Source organism: Budorcas taxicolor, chromosome 17, assembly GCF_023091745.1.
Source record: "Budorcas taxicolor isolate Tak-1 chromosome 17, Takin1.1, whole genome shotgun sequence".
Classification (NCBI taxonomy): domain Eukaryota; kingdom Metazoa; phylum Chordata; class Mammalia; order Artiodactyla; family Bovidae; genus Budorcas; species Budorcas taxicolor.
This window is the reverse complement of record NC_068926.1, coordinates 70,516,158-70,532,746: the sequence shown is the minus strand read 5'-3', so window position 1 is coordinate 70,532,746 and position 16,589 is coordinate 70,516,158. Positions and strand designations below refer to the sequence as shown.

At 47.4% G+C, this 16,589-nt stretch overlaps 1 protein-coding gene across 1 annotated transcript in view; it reads right to left on the bottom strand.

The window, feature by feature from the left end:
• SLC5A1 (solute carrier family 5 member 1) overlaps positions 1-16,589 on the bottom strand; it is a 57,537-nt gene that overhangs the window by 14,595 nt on the left and 26,353 nt on the right. The window contains exons 6-10 of the mRNA XM_052655153.1: positions 6,016-6,121; positions 4,925-5,005; positions 3,480-3,700; positions 3,096-3,231; positions 1,783-1,890 (exon numbers count right to left, since the gene is read on the bottom strand). Of these exons, the coding sequence (XP_052511113.1) occupies positions 1,783-1,890; positions 3,096-3,231; positions 3,480-3,700; positions 4,925-5,005; positions 6,016-6,121 (652 nt within the window). The remainder of the gene's footprint in view (positions 1-1,782; positions 1,891-3,095; positions 3,232-3,479; positions 3,701-4,924; positions 5,006-6,015; positions 6,122-16,589) is intronic.

The following is a 16,589-nucleotide window of genomic DNA, read 5'->3' as shown; positions in this document are numbered from 1 at the left end:
AGAGTCTATCATGTAGACTACAGACTATAGAAGCTACGAAGATCACCCAACTTTCTCATTTTTCGGTAATAGAATAAAATGTCCATTTCAAGGAATTAGTCTATAGGGCTTCAAGTCTTAGTTCTGCCCTTTGCTCAGAGTAATTCACCAGTTAATTGCTAAGCTGGGCTACAGCTCTCTCCTTTTTGTGCCTCTTATCAAGCTCACATTCATTTATTCACTCGACAAATATTTGTCGAACATAATTTTACAGCAGTCCAGGAAACAGATAATGGCATATCAGAGTAGCATGATGGAGACAGCAAGAGGAGGTAGATGAATACAAGGAGATAACATTGACAGACTTTGGTGAGGGATTGGTGGGGTAATATTTACCAGCTAAGTGAAGAAGGCTGAATCTGCAAACGAGATTTAAAAGCAATCGCTGGAAAGGATGAGGAGAAAACAGGAGAGGATAGTATTATAGAATCCAAGAGGACGGAATAACTCAAGAAAGAGGAGTGATCGATAATGCTGAATGCTGCTGAGGAATATAAGGAAAATATCCATTTGATCTAGCATAGGGAGGTCACTGGGGAATCTGGTGTTTACAGAAGCCAGGTTCCAGCCAAAAAGACTGGCAATGGTTTGTGTAGACACAATATTTTGTCTTGCATGCCACGCGGCTTTCTCTCATGCACAGTTCACGCTGGTGTAGTGTTCAGAGCTGCCTCACTAAGGATCTGCAGGTCTAAGGGAACAGCATAAACACCCCAACAGAGGCAAGAATCCCAGCCAGAACTCTAAAAGAGCCATGATTCTTGCTAACTGCAACCTTAATTAGTAAGCAGCCCAGCTCAGTGGAATTATTAACTATTACTCCCATTTTTATAAAAGTTTAATAAAAATGATTTGCCCAAGGTCATATATCAAGTCTGTGCTTTAAAAATATATATACAAATTCCTCAGTTCTCACCTTCAGCAGAGTTAACCATGCCAGACACTGAGTTACTGAGTGACCTTAGAAAATCACTTTCTCTGTGCAGGCCTCAATTTTCCCGACTGTAAAATGAACAGGTTTGCCTAGATGATCTTCATGTTTCTTTTCAGTAACAAAAAAAAGTTGTTTATTCTAAATTTTCCTGATGAATACCTTTGAATTTTTGGTCTCCTGGGGCCCCTAACCTAAAGAGATTTCCATGCCTTGAGCCAGAATTAGATTTTCTGTCAACATGAAGATGAACAGTAAACACACAGGTCTACCCCAAAACTAACTATTCTGGACTGTAAGTCCTCTCTCTCCTGTATCCCACATTCTCTATAGTGAGACACCCCCTTGTATCTGATCTACCTACTGCCTTGAACTCCCTCAGTCTAGAGCTAAAATTGCTCTTTGCCTTTCTGTCCATGTTTTTCCTTGGACAAACCTAGGAGTCAATTCATTCTCCAGGTAGAATTCCATTTAGTTCAAGCCTCATGTTAATGTCTGTTGGAGAGCGTCAAAAGACCTTAGAGCATGAAAAAGTTGTGTTTTCTTCCTAACACATTTTCAGATGGTCTCCTTCCCTTGCCTGACTGATGGATGAGTGCCAGGACTCACAGAGCCCAACCAAGCCAGAGGCCTCCTTCCCACTGAAGCAAAGACAAGTTCAAATATTAAGGACCCTGGAGTGAGACTCTCTCTCCTAGACCCCCAGGCTTAGAAACAGCTTTGCCCCAGAAGGCCCACAGACAGTTACGTAGATAGAGCCCAAGTCCAATCAGCCTCCCAAGAGAGACCCTGCCAGCCAGGACAGCTCTCACCATTGGGCATGAGCTCCACCACCAAGGTCGGGTAGGCGATGTTGGTACAGCCAACCTTGGTGCCGCAATATTTCTCACACTCTGAGGGGACGGTGCAGGCAACTTTCTCTGAGGAGAGACGAAGAGTCATGTCAGCAAGCAGACATCAGAAATGTGTCCAGGATTCACCTTGTTAAGCAGGCGTACGTGCTAGGTGCTCACTCATGTCTGACTCTTCAAGACCCCATGGACTGTAAACCACCAGGTTCCTCTGTCCATGGGATTTTCCAGGCAAGAAAATCAGTGGGTAGCCATTTCCTTATGCAGGGGATCTTCCCAACCCAGGGATCTAATGTGCGTCTCCTGTGTCCGCTGATCGGGCAGGTGGATTCTTTACCACTAGCGCCACCTAGGACAGCGCTTCAAACAGGACATTCCTGCCCATAGCCCTGAAGTGGTTTCACAAAGAATGCAGCCCCCAAGAAGCCCTCCCATGCCATCCCCCCACCCTGCCGGTCCTGACCATCCCAAGCTCTGCCTGGGGAGGAAAGACAGCTGCTAGGCAGAGGAGGGGAAAGGGAAGAAACGCTTAGGGAGGAGAGCAGAGGGAATAGTCCCCAGACTTTAGCTAACTACAGATGTGAGAATCAGGCCATAAAGAAGGCTGAGCACCTTCGAATTGTGGTGCTGGAGAAGAGCCTTGACAGTCCCTTGGACCACTGAATCCTAAAGGAAATCAACCCTGAATATTCACTGGAAGGACGGATGCTGAAGCTGAAGCTCCAGTACTTTGGTCACTTGATGTCAAGAGTCAACTCATTGGAAAAGACCCTGATGCTGGGTCAGATTGAAGGCAAAAGGAGAAGGGGGCAACAAAGGATGAGCTGGTTGGATGGCATCACCAACTCAATGGACGTGAGTTTGAACAGACTCTGGGAGATGGTGAAGGACAGGGAAGCCTGGCATGGTGCAGTCCATGGGGTCGCAAAGAGTCATACAGGACTTACAAGCAAACAGCAACACACGCCATAACCTGGCGGTGGGGGAACACAGAGCAAAAGATGAGTAAACGTTAGCCAGAAGAAGCCTTGGCTAGAGGCATGTCATGACTTCAGAGAATCTGCAAAAGGGGAAACCATAACTGTCCATGTAAAGAACCAGGGAACACAATTACACAAGTTCTGTGACCTCAAGTCACTCAGTGTCTGGGGCAGGGGGACAATAATGCTCTGTAATCATGGCAAGAAAACAAGAGGGCAGAAAAAAGGAAGAGGGAGCCATGGGGGTTTTTGAAGTGGGAAAGAAAGGTTGGCGAGTCCAGCAAAAGGTGTCACCTGTGAACAGGATGCGGCTGATCATCCCTGGCATCACCATGAGGAACATGGGCAGCAGCTTCATGTACCCACACATGATGCAGCCAGCCTTCACGTGTGACATGTTTTTGGCAGAGAGGCAGCGCTGCACAATGACCTGCCAGGGAAAGCCCAGTGAGGGGGGGCAGTAAGCAAGAGACCCCCGCAACATGTCCTGACCACCCCAGCTCCCACCACCACCCCGAGTCATCAGCCTGGCACTCCCACATCACCAAGACTCAGCAGACCTCAGACCATAGGAGCCTGCCCTGCCTTCCCCAACCCCACAAGCTGCGCAAAAGGCAGGAGGCTCTGCAGCAGCCTGGGCAAGACCCTCTCTCATCCCAGGTCCGACAGCATGGGTACCTGGTCTGTGCACCAGTACCACAGGGAGATGATGGTCAGCCCAAAGATGAGCCCAGGCCAGGGCAGGTCTCCCTTGAGAGGATCGCGGAAGATGTGGAAGGAGTCAGCCCTCGGGGTGTAGCACTCTTTCTTGACGGTGGTGTTTCCATAAGAGGTCACAGTTGGAATGGCATTCATGTATTTTGTCACGAAGGCACCATACCCTCCCACTTCGTGGAAAGCTGGAAAACATTGGTGGCAAAAATCAACTTCCTGAAACTCTCAGCTCTTCACAGCAGCTTCTTCCTGAAACTCTCAGCTCTTCAGAGCAGCTTCTTCTGCGGACGCCCGAGAAGCCCACAGCCAGAACTTGCACTGTGCAATCTCATCCCATTCTGGGCCTCAGCTTTCTCATCCATAGAATGGGATTATTAACCCTGCCCAGCCCCATCAGGGACTACTGTGTGGGTCCAAAGCAATAACCCGTGAAAGTACTGCAACCACGAGCTTCTTTACAAAGGGCGAGTATTTGAACTATTAAAAGATAGACCTTGATTTTGAACCAGATTCCGAGATTCTGCTTTGCCCCTCACCACCTGCTATCTGCAGTGGCCTTTGGGATCCTGGACACAGACTAGGCCTCTCCCCCCATCCCAGCAGTGTGGTGGGATGGAAGAGGATGGGTGAGGAAGTCGGGGGCTCTGCCGCACTTTGGCTGTGGGAATAAGGTATTCCAGCCCCTGCCCTGCAGAATAAGGCATTTCTTTCTCCTCCCCCAGTCTCCTGAGGACACCAAGGAAAACCAAATGGAAGCTCTTGGAAAATACAGTATAGAGAGAGAATAAGAGGCTTCACAGGACACCCAGAAAGCATGGGCCCCCTTAAAAGTAAAATGGTATTTTATATCCTCCCATAACAAGTACCTCTATTTGCAGGGTTTTCGGTCTTGTCCTTAGGATTTTAAGACAAATAAAATTTCAAGACTGGGGGGATGGGGACTACAGAGTTGCTGATTTTTTTTTTTTTTTTGTCAAATAGGGAAGTAAATAAGAAAATGGTCAATTCACCAAAAAAAGGACATTTAACATTAAAATGTAGACGACACAATCCAAGATTTAAGATGTGACATTTAAATATATTTAGTCTGATAGATATTTAGCCTTATCTTTTTTTTTTTTTTTTGGTCCAGTTTTTCTGTGGAGAGAATACCATAACATCAGAGGCCCACCCTGGGGCCCACTAGCCCAGACTGTGTAGAGGGCAGCAAGGAATCCAGATGTTGCCTGGGCCAGACCCAACCTGAGACCCACAGGGCTGGGGAAGGTGTCCCGTGCACACCCACGGTGATGGCCAATCCAGGCCAGTCCACTTCCCCAGGGAGGGCAGAGTGTGCCCAGTTCACTGCCCAGGCCAGTGGCCTCTAACTCTGCCTCCCCACCTCCTCAGCCTGCCCCTGCCCCACTTACCAAACCCAGTCAGGATGAAGGACCCCAGGAGCATAATCACCGTCTGCAAGGTGTCTGTGTAAATCACAGCCGCCAGGCCCCCTAAGAGCAGAGGATGCGATGCGTGTGACCTCAGGTGGGAGGGCGCCCCGTCGGCCCCTCTCCCCTCCCCCTCTCCTCCCTCCCACGTCTCTCCCTCTGCACATCTCGGCACCCCTCAGTCTCCCTCCTGCCCTCCCTCATCCTGTGACAGCTGTCTGCCACCCACATGTCCCAGTAGCTCCACTTTTCACAGAAAGGCTGGGAAGGCCTTGGAAAGAAAGCTTCTCCCTATTTGAGGATGGAGAGTTTAACGTGATGGTTTAAGCCAGGAGAAGCAGCCACCACAGACAGAGCAGGGAAGAGCAAAGAGCTGACAGCTCACAAGATGTCTGGGGACATGAGCAAATCAGCACATTTCACAGGCTGCTTGCATGTCCACTCTTTGTTTTCTCAGACCATCTGAGCAACTTGTCCCCACCACTATGGGGCTCCAGCTTGGCACCAAGTTCCATCATCGACCCTGCCTGCCCCTAATCAGAGTAGAGCAACACCTCTGCAAAGGTGCCCCCAATGGCTACTAATGTCTCCAGCTTCTCCAGTCACATCTTGAGTCTTCCTCTAAAATCTGTGTGTGCCCCTCACCCCCTGTCATGTCAAACCCAAGGTCTCTGCAAAATGACTTTCAAGACCCCCACACTGTGACCCCACTTCAGCCATCAGGTCTTACCACCTACACCCCCCAGCCTCAACTACTTCCCACTGAGCACCCTCCTCCCGCAGGACACAGCCGCTTGCTCACCCTGCCTAGCCTCGCCACTCCCACTCCTGACTCCCTGTTCCCGCCTCTCCCTGCACCCGGCCCTCCTGCTCTGCTTCTCCCGACTAGGCCAAACTCTCCCCTGTTCCCACAAACACTGGATTTTTCTGGGGCACCTACAACTGTTTCCTCAAACTGTCTCCTGCGTGGATCTCTTCCTCCAGAGGAGAAGCCACGTCTGCTCCTTCCTTTCACCCCTCAGAAGTGCCTAACCCTGAGCTGGGTTGGGGCTGGTCCATTCGAGGGGACTCACCTGTGATTGTGTAAAGGGCGGTGATTGCCAATAAGATAAAGATGGCCAGATAGAGATCCAGGCCCAAGGCCAAGTTGATGAATATGGCCCCAGAAAAGATGTCTGCCTGGAAGGAGAGGAGAGGTGGGTTTGGGGTGAGAGACACCAGCTGAGGCACGTCCGTCAGCTTCAGGGACAGTAGGAGGGCTTGGAGAGGTTAGCAGAAACCGATTCCTAAGTCATGTTGATGCCTGTGATTTCTGGGGCCCCACACTGGCCACAATCCCTTAACCTTTGACTGAAATTTCACAGTTAGTGGTTCATATCCTTATCCCCAACTGAGAATATGAAAGACAAACAGTGCACAATTCCATGTATATGAGGTTTCTAAAATAGTCAAACTCATAAAATCTGGGGCTGGAATGGCTGTTACTAGGGGCTGGGGGAAGGTGGAGTTGTTAATCAACAGGCATAATGTCTCAGTTAAGTAAGAGGAATAAGGTCTAAAGATCCGCCCCACCTCGCACCTGGCCAACAGTATGTGTTGTCCACTCAGAATCTGTCAAGAGGTTGGATGGCAAGCTAAGTGCTGACCATAATAAAAGTAAAAATAAAAAACAAAAGGAGGACTTCCCTGGTGGTACAGTGGATAAGAATCCGCCTGCCAATGCAGGGGACACTGGTTCAGTCCCTGTCTGAGAGGATCCCACAAGCCACAGAGCAACTACTGAGCCTGTGTGCTGCAATTACTGCAGCCCATGTGCCTAGAGCCTGTGCTCTGCGACGAGAGAAGCCGCCGCAATGAGAAGCCTGTGGGCTACAGCAAGGACAGGCCCCCACTCACTGCAACTAGGGAAAGCCCAAACACAGCAACGAACACCCAGCACAACCAAAAAAGAATAATTGATTAATTAAAAATGAATAAATAAAGCTAACAGAAATAATAGAAAAATAAGAATATGTATGAAAGAACAAGAGGATATGAACACCTGAAAGACAGTCCTGCTCTATTCCTGAATTTCCCAAAAAGCTTTATTCAAGATGATAATAAATATTCCATGATTAAAAAAAAAAGAAGAATTCTGTAAAAGAGACCTGTGAAATGCTGAATTAAACAAAGTTAAGGCAGTTTCTTTACCACACAACTTCTCTGAGTCTTCAGTGCACTGTGAATCCCCAGGAGAGAACTGTAGTAAATGACCCTTCACAAACTCACTCAACTGTGGAACTCTGTGTGCCAAGAAACAACTATTAACACCTTGAGGTGCCTCACAACCCACTTTGTGGGCTGCTGCTGTGAGCTGTTACCCTTCATTTACACCTCAGTGTAAAAGGTGTATCAGATCTACTCCCAAATACAAGTGTGAGGGCTGGAGTCCGTGAGAGGGAAAACCACCCTCAGCCTGGAATGGAGAGAAATGTAAACACCACCATAATTTTATCTCCTCTGTCTAGAAGGGATCCATCTGGATTCAAACACAGCCAGAGCATCACCAAGAACCTCCTGTGTGGCAGGCTTGGTGATAGATGGCTTTATCTAGATCAGAGGTGCCCAACCTCTGGGCCAGTACCTCCTGTCAGATCAATGATGGCATTAGATTAGAAATAAAGTGCACAATAAATGTAATGCACTTGAGAGGGGCGGGGAAGTAGCCGAACTGCGGTGGAGGGCCCCACGCTAGCTACCATCGCTGGGCGGGCGACAAGCGCGGGTCTGGCGGAGCGCGGGGGCGCGCGAAGACCGCGAGGCGACCGGGAGCGGCTGGGTCCCCGGCGGCGTGCGCCTCGGCCGGGCCGGGAGCCGCGCCAGTCGGTGCCCCGAGCCGAGCGAGGTCCGCCTCCCTCCCAGAAATCAGCCGTCCGGAGCGTGACCAGGGGGCATGCCGGATCCACCAGAGGCGCCGCCGCCTGCGCTCGCAGGCCGCGGGTGAAAAAGAAAGCACGGCCTCGCTCGGCCCGGAGCGAAGAGGTGGCCCGGAGCGAAGAGGTGGCCCCGAGCCAAGAGGTGGCCGGGAGCGAGGGGCGGCAGCCGGGCTCAGCGTGACCGTCACCCACAGCAATGAGAAACACGATCTTCAAGTTACCCCACAAGAAGGCAATAGTGAGCCAGTTGTCCAAGACCTGGCCCAGGTTGTTGAAGAGGCTACAGGGGTTCCGCTGCCTTTTCAGAAATTCATATTTAAGGGAAAATCTCTGAAGGAAATGGAGATGCCATTGTCAGCACTTGGAATACAAAATGGTTGCCGGGTTATGTTAATTGGGAAAAAGAACAGTCCAGAGGAAGAAGCTGAACTAAAGAAGCTGAAAGATTTGGAGAAATCTGTGGAGAAGATAGCTAACCAGCTGGAAGAACTAAATAAAGACCTTGCTGGAATCCAGCAGGGTTTTCTGGCCAAAGATCTGCAAGCTGAAGCTCTCTGCAAACTGGATAGGAGAGTAAAAGCCACGATCGAGCAGTTTATGAAGATCTTGGAGGAGATTGACACACTAATTCTGCCAGAAAATTTCAAAGACAGTAGAATGAAAAGGAAGGGTTTGGTGAAAAGGATTCAGGCCTTCCTAGCTGAGTGTGACACAGTGGAGCAGAACATCTGCCAGGAGACAGAGTGACTGCAGTCCACAAACTTGGCCCTCGCTGACTGAGGTGAGGCGGAGAAGGCCGTGCCGCGCTGAAGAGCAGCCCCACCAGCTCTGCCGTCTCTGGAACAGAAGTTACCTGCCTTCCCCAGGACTGCTGGGGGCAATCGGCCCGTTGCCTTTTCCTTCTCTTACAACCCGCTCTCAATGAACAAGTGTCGTCCGTACAATCTTTAGCCTCCTGTCAGCTTCTCGTCCTGTCTCTGTGGATCTGTGCTGTCCAGCAGCCCACCTTGTCTGGAGAGTGCCCCCATGACCAAGTCTTCCCAGCTGTGGACCTTTGGGTGCTTTCTTTGGGCTGGTGAGAGCTCTTATGTATCCTGAGGTAGTTCTCAGTTTATCGGCCATTTTGGTCTTCAGATCCATGAGGCCTTTTTGTTCTTATGATCCCATAACCTGTCTGTGTAAACCAGAATCTCCAGGAGCCCATGTCTGGTGAGGAAGGTCGGGAATGGGTCGGAACAGGTAGCCCGAGTGTCTCTCATGTGACCTGATTCTGAAACAGCTGGCTGGCTGTGGGCTCATGACCCTGTCCTCAGCTCCCAGGGACCCTGATCAGCCATAGGTCACGAGATCTCTGGTTCATTCCTGGAGTGGGGCCTGTGGTTGATATATGGACTGCCTTGCTGCCAAGCACATCTCTAGAAGGTCAGAATCCAGAGTTGACTAAGTCTTTGCTTGCAACCAGGTCAGACGCTGGCTTACGAGGGGCAGTGAGGGGCCAGAGTGAATGCAGCAGGCCGGTAGTGAGGGCAGCCATAAACCGCTCAGGAGTTCCTTCAGAGGCGTTGTTACGAGCCATCCCCTTCTGAGATCTACATTTTCTTCAAGTTACTTTGAGGTTGTTTCTGTCTGTTTTGCGGTCCTTTCCTCCTTCATTTGTTATTTAAAAAATAAAGCAGTTTATATACACATCAGCAAAAAAATAAAAATAAATGTAATGCACTTGAATCAGCTTGAAACCATCCCCTGCCCCCCAGTCCATGGAAAAATTGTCTTCTGTAAAACCAGCCCCTGGTTGGTTGAGGACTGTGGATCTAGACTATCTCATGTAAGTTTAGGGGGAATCACTCCCTCTTCACTCCTGAAAATTCTGAAAGAGATGGGAATACCAGACCACCTAACCTGCCTCTTGAGAAATCTCTATGCAGGTCAGGAAGCAACAGTTAGAACTGGACATGGAACAACAGACTGGTTCCAATTAGGAAAAGGAGTATGTCAAGGCTGTATATTGTCACCCTGCTTATTTAACTTATATGCAGAGTACATCATGAGAAACGCTGGACTGGAAGAAACACAAGCTGGAATCAAGCTTGCCGGGAGAAGTATCAATAACCTCAGATATGCAGATGACAGCACCCTTAGAGCAGAAAGTGAAGAGGAGCTAAAAAGCCTCTTGATGAAAGTGAAAGAGGAGAGTGAAAAAGTTGGCTTAAAGCTCAACATTCAGAAAACGAAGATCATGGCATCTGGTCCCATCACTTCATGGGAAATAGATGGGGAAACAGTGGAAACAGTGTCAGACTTTATTTTGGGGGCTCCAAAACCACTGCAGATGGTGACTGCAGCCATGAAATTAAAAGACGCTTACTCCTTGGAAGGAAAGTTATGACCAACCTAGATAGTAGATTCAAAAGCAGAGACATTACTTTGCCGACTAAGGTCCGTCTAGTCAAGGCTATGGTTTTTCCTATGGTCATGTATGGATGTGAGAGCTGGACTGTGAAGAAGGCTGAGCGCCAAAGAATTGATGCTTTTGAACTGTGGTGTTGGAGAAGACTCTTGAGAGTCCCTTGGACTGCAAGGAGATCCAACCAGTCCATTCTGAAGGAGATCAGCCCTGGGATTTCTTTGGAAGGAATGATGCTAAAGCTGAAGCTCCAGTACTTTGGCCACCTCATGCGAAGAGTTGACTCATTGGAAAAGACTGATGCTGGGAGGGATTGGGGGCAGGAGGAGAAGGGGACAACAGAGGATGAGATGGCTGGATGGCATCACGGACTCAATGGATGTGAGTCTGAGTGAACTCCAGGAGACGGTGATGGACAGGGAGGCCTGGCGTGCTGCGATTCGTGGGGTCACAAAGAGTCGGACACGACTGAGCGACTGAACTGAACTGAATTGAACTGATGAAGTTATTTTTCTCCTTGTCTCATTTAGCCCCATAAAGAACTTTCTACCTAGCTGGTTGGTGCAGTTAAACCAGCAGAGAGCCCTGGAGTCACCCAAAATGGGTGTTCATGTGTTCTCCAAAATACTACCTGCTGCTGCTGCTGCTGCTAAGTCACTTCAGTCGTGTCCGACTCTGTGCGACCCCATAGGCGGCAGCCCACCAGGCTCCCTGGTCCCTGGGATTCTCCAGGCAAGAACACTGGAGTGGGTTGCCATTTCCTTCTCTAATGCATGAAAGTGAAAAATGAAAGTGAAGTCGCTCAGTCGTGTCCGACTCTTCGCGACCCCACGGACTGTAGCCTACCAGGCTCCTCCATCCATGGAATTTACCGAGCAAGAGTACTGGAGTGGGTTGCCATTTCCTTCTTCACAAAAATACTACCAGAAGGACAGCATTAAGGGATAATGGTGGTGAACCTTTTGCTTTCAAATCTCTAGATGCAAAAGAACTAGGCTTTCCCTAGATGCAGTGCAAGGACTGTTTTATTGCATAAAACTGAACACATTTCAGAGCATGTAAGGGGCCACCTAGTCAGGCCCTGGGGAAGGGTGCCCTTGCATCTTCTCTCAATTCTTTTCGTCCTCTCTACTCCTCCTCACAGCTCCTTGGGGCCTCCAGTGGCTCAGGTCCCACTGACCAAATCTCCTATTCCCTGCCTCTTGGTTGGCAGAGAGCTCATCTCACACCAACTCCGAAGTCGGGCCTCCTGAGGACCTAGTGCCTTAGCTCCCGGCAGATTCTCTAGTCCCAGGGGACCTACTGTCACTGTCTTCCCTGGAAGAGGAAGAGGGGCTGATCCAGGACGTGGGGAGAGAGATGGGGATTTAGAAAGAGACCCCTGCCCTTACGGTTGGTGGTGAAAGGACCTGGGTTTTATCCCCAGTACTGCCAGGATAGGTCTGAGTGACCCTGGATGACATTTCACCTGTCCCTGTCTCAGTGTTCTTCTCTTTAAAGTGGGAAGTTCTGACTCCTGGGGCTTGTGATTCTTAGTGGCTGGACCTGGAGAGGATCTGCAGCTGAGGAAAGCATTCCCCTCCCAGGTCTGAGACCTCTTCTACCTTGCCTTCTGGAGCAGCTAAGGCTGAAGAGGAAGAAAGAGCCCCTGCTGCACAAAAGCCTCGCTAAGGGTGAAAAGGCCACTCCTGCTAGACTCTGCACTCTGGGCCACATGGAACTGTGATGAGTGTTCATAAAGTCCATCTCTCCCCTCTGAGGCCTCTGTACTATCACTAAAGTTATTTCAGTTTGAGGAGTTCCATTCATTGGAATGCTGTTAAATGTGCACACTGTAGATTCAGTGAATTAGCTAATAAGCATAAGTGAGCTATAAAAAGATTACAAGTCTGTTTCTCCTGCCTTTAAAATGCCCTTGGTTTATTTTCCAGAGTAGTTAATTTGTAATGCTTTATGACAACAAGCCATACCAGACTATGATACCCTCATTAATATCTGCCTTGCCATCATTAGTCACAAACAAGTAACACAATCCCTAAAATAACATTATAAAACAAAGTCTACAGAGACTATGGGAAGTGTTGGGCTAATCGAAATCTTGCTCTTATAATATGCACTGTTTCCAGTTAACAGGACAGATAAAGAATTTCAAGAGAAACTCCCTCATGAATTGGAAAAACCTCTTCCTTGAAAAATTCTTCCTCCTATGAGTCATTCTTAACTTCAAGAATGAATTCTCTCTGCCCTTGGAACCCTGAAAGTCACCAGGTGTGACCAAGGACATGATAGCTAAGCTTATTGTTAACCCCAGGCACTCTGACATGTCTTGGGGTCTCTTAGGTGCCCACACATTTCTCCACTACATAAGAATAGTTTTTCCTCCATTTACAGTTGACCAAGGACTTTTAGAAACATACATTGTTCTGATTCTCAAAACAAAGTAACAGGACAAGTAAACTGACTCTACTTTATAGATGAGAGAGAAAAACTCAGGGACTTGCTCAAGGGCTAAAATCCAGGTTTTCCATCTCCAAATCCAATGACTTCCCACAACATTCAAAGGTAAATGTCCTCCTTTTTGGAATATTTTCTGCAGAGAGTAAGGTCTTTTTTTAATCTAAAAAAAATGTGTCTACTTCTTTTTAAAATAAGATAATTACGTTGTACGATTTCAGAACAATAGCACAGAAAGTTATACACTGAAAGTTAATACAGTCTTTCTTCTATCACTAGACCCAAAGATGACTACTGGTTGAGAGCCTTTCATCCACCAGAGGATTTTTAGGAGGCTGGCTGAAATCTGTATATCAGCTATTATGCTCCATAGCCCCTAAAAAATAATTGTGAAGGTGGAAATATGGGGAAATGTTTACAGTTTGATACTAAGAAGGGGGAGAATGACCACAAAATGGCTTGCGTATTCTGAATGCAGATCTCTAAAGGAAAACACACACTATAGGCCAAGTCAAACTGTGAAAATGTCTGCGCCATAATTATAGGCTTATGGGTGCTTTTCCCCTCCAGATTTTCTTAAATGCCATCATTATATTTTTCTTACAGTTCCAAAGGTGAGGAAACAGAAATTTAACAACACAATATATTCCCTATGGATATATGAATAATACACATTTTATAGTAAAAATATTCTTAAAATAGACCAGAAAAATACATACCAAGTTCAAGATAATGTTTACCTTTTAAGAAGAAGGAAATGGGGTAAAAGGTTATAGATGAGCCTTATCTATTATATTTAATTTTTTTTAATGATATGCAATTTAGATCTATAGAATCTTGGTGGTAGTACTAGCTATATTATTTTTTGTACTTTACTGTATGTTTGAAGCATTTCATTACTTTTTTATTCATAAAATTTGAGGACTGGATGCAGAATATACCACCAGCTTTGATATAAAAAAAACTTGCCTCTAATCCTATGAGATCAATTATTTCATAGCTTATCCCAAACTGCTTCTTCTTTAAACCCCACTTAGCCCTTACTAAAGAAGGAAGGAAGGAAGGAAGGAAGGGGGTGGGGGACACAGAAATTTTTACCAATGCTGCTAAGCAAAACCAACTTGAAGTGAACTAGACATTTATGGTCCTCTGGGTGTTCACTGGAGGACTGATGCTAAAGCTGAAACTCCAATACTTTGGCCACCTCATGCGAAGAGTTGACTCATTGGAAAAGACCCTGATGCTGGGAGGGATTGGGGGCAGGAGGAGAAGGGGACGACAGAGGATGAGATGGCTGGATGGCATCACTGACTCGATGGACATGAGTTTGAGTAAACTCCGGGAGATGGTGATGGACAGGGAGGCCTGGAGTGCTGCAGTTCATGAGGTCGCGAACAGTTGGACACTACTGAGCTACTGAATTGAACTGAACTGAAGACCAGGGGCCAGCAAACTTTTTTTGTAAAGGCTCACTTCATACATGTTTTAAGCTTTGCAGGACATACAGTTTCTGTCCAACCTGCACAAAGTCATTTACTGTGAAGCATGAGAGCTGCCAGAGATGATACATCAATCAACTGGCATGACTGTGTTCCAATAAAACTTTATTTATAAAAACAGGAAGCTGGATTTAGCCTTTGAAAGCTTGACTGAACAAGCTCTGTGGAACTCACAAGGAACAACAAACTACAAATCCAGTTGGAAACCCTCTTAGAGTAAGTAATCTCATTAGCCTTGGGCAGGTTATTTAGTCTTAGTTCTGATGATTTGAAATGTTGTGGTTTTACATGCATGCATTTGCTGCCCATTCTAGTCCGAGCTGTATCAGAGCACCCAGTAAATTTTGCCTGACAATGAGGTTTGAGAGGGAGAACCCAGTTATTCAAATTTCTCTATTTGTGAGTGAATGCACAAGGTGATAAACATTCAAAACTTAAGCAAAAGCCAAAGCTCTTATTTTCAACCAAAGATACAGAATAGATAGCAAAGTTGCTATAGAAGTTTATTAGGGTTGTGATCTGTGATAAGAGTCCCAGGAAACACACACAGGGATGTTTGGTCATCACAAGTAATTCATAAAATGTCAGGCTTTATCTCAAGTGATCCTGTACATTTAAATAAGAGACATGATGCCAGGAAATCTTACAGCAGACTGCTTCTCCGAACTTGATAAGGCAGGGTGCTAGGGTGGAGTGGGTGGACGGGAAGGAGCATATGAAATTCTCAGGAATACATGCTTGTACTCAGTCACTCAGTCAGGTCCAGCTCTTTGTGACCCCGTGGACTATAGTCCACCAGGCTCCTCTGTGCATGGGATTTTCCAGACAAGAATACTGGAATGGATTGCCATTTCCTTCTCCAGGGGATCTTCCCAACCCAGGGATCGAATCCAAGTCTCCTGTATTGGCAGGCAGATTCTTTACCACTGTGTCATCAGAGGAAAGCATGGAGGAATAATCAAGTCTGGGTCTCAGAAATTCCGAGTCCAAAAGGACATGGCCAGAAGATGGCAGGCAGACTCAAGGCTCCACGCCGCCTGTGGTCAGTGGCCTGGGCCACATCCGGGACACTGCACCTGAAATGCGTTTCACTTTTTCTCTCCTATCAATTACATGCCTACTGGATCCCAACACCCTCCCGAAGCCTTCCTGTCAGGTCCCTGGATGTTCCCTGTCTGAACATGGATCTCAAAAGGCCACTCTTCTTATCCATCATAAGGTACCCATGCCTCCACACACACAACAGTGATTAATCTCTGTTTGTGTGCAATGACCACCTTATTTTAATTAATGATTCCTTTTGTCCACAAGCCCTGAACTCATGTGCACCTTAATGTGAGCTCCCAGCGAGTACAGTCACTATCAGTGTAATTCTTTTAAGGATTTCATGCTCTGTGACCCATGGTGAATCTGAAGTCAGGCTAATTTTTAAAGACAAAGCCTTGCCTGTCTGGCCTTCCCTGTCCCTCCCCGCTGCCTAAATGGCCCACCTTCAGATCCTTCATGCACCCAGTGTGAGCTGACTTCTCCCTTCCCTTCTCACTTCTCCCTTCAAATCCCACTCTCAGAGATGTGGTTATATTGGAAGGTCACCTAACTGGCTACTTTTCCCCAAGGTCTTGAATTTTGATCCATTTATACTGGACTTAGAAGACCCGGGGGACATATTGTCTAAAGTATCAGAGACTCTGCTTCTCAACCTAGCTCTGCTATTGTTTACCCCCTTCTCTGGTCCTCAGTTTCCCCACTGAAAAATGGGAGCATCAATCATAGAACTAGATAATCCATCCCACTCTGTTATCCTATGTCTCCCTGTCTTTTCCCATCAAAGCAAGTGCAGAGTTGTGAGAATGCAGGCAACGGGACTAGAGAAACCCAGACTCCAGTCTCGCCTTTGCCTACACTAGCTACACAACTGGGGACAAATTACTCAATTTCTCTGAGACTCAGTTTTCTCTTCCATGAAGTGGAAAATAGGTAAAAATCCCCACCCATGCCATACTCTTATGAGGACCAGAGATGGAAGAAGTCAGGCCCTATCGGAGACTAAATAAAAAGACTGGCACAAAACAAAAGGCAGAGGTCATCCTTCATTTGCACTTTTCAAGGGATCACTGGCTCTGGGCATTGGGTGGAGATTGGACAAGGCTTCCAGTAAGCAGCCCCAGAAATCACACAGAAAGGGTGCAAGTTGCTTCAGTCATGTCTGACTCTTTGTGACCTTCTGGACTGTAGCTCACTCAGCTCCTCTGTCCATGGGATTCTCTAGGAAAGAGTACTGGAGTGGGTTGCCATATTCTCCTCCAGGGAATTTTCCCAACCCAGGGATTGAACCCATATCTCTTACATCTCCTGCATTGGCAGGCAGGTTCTTT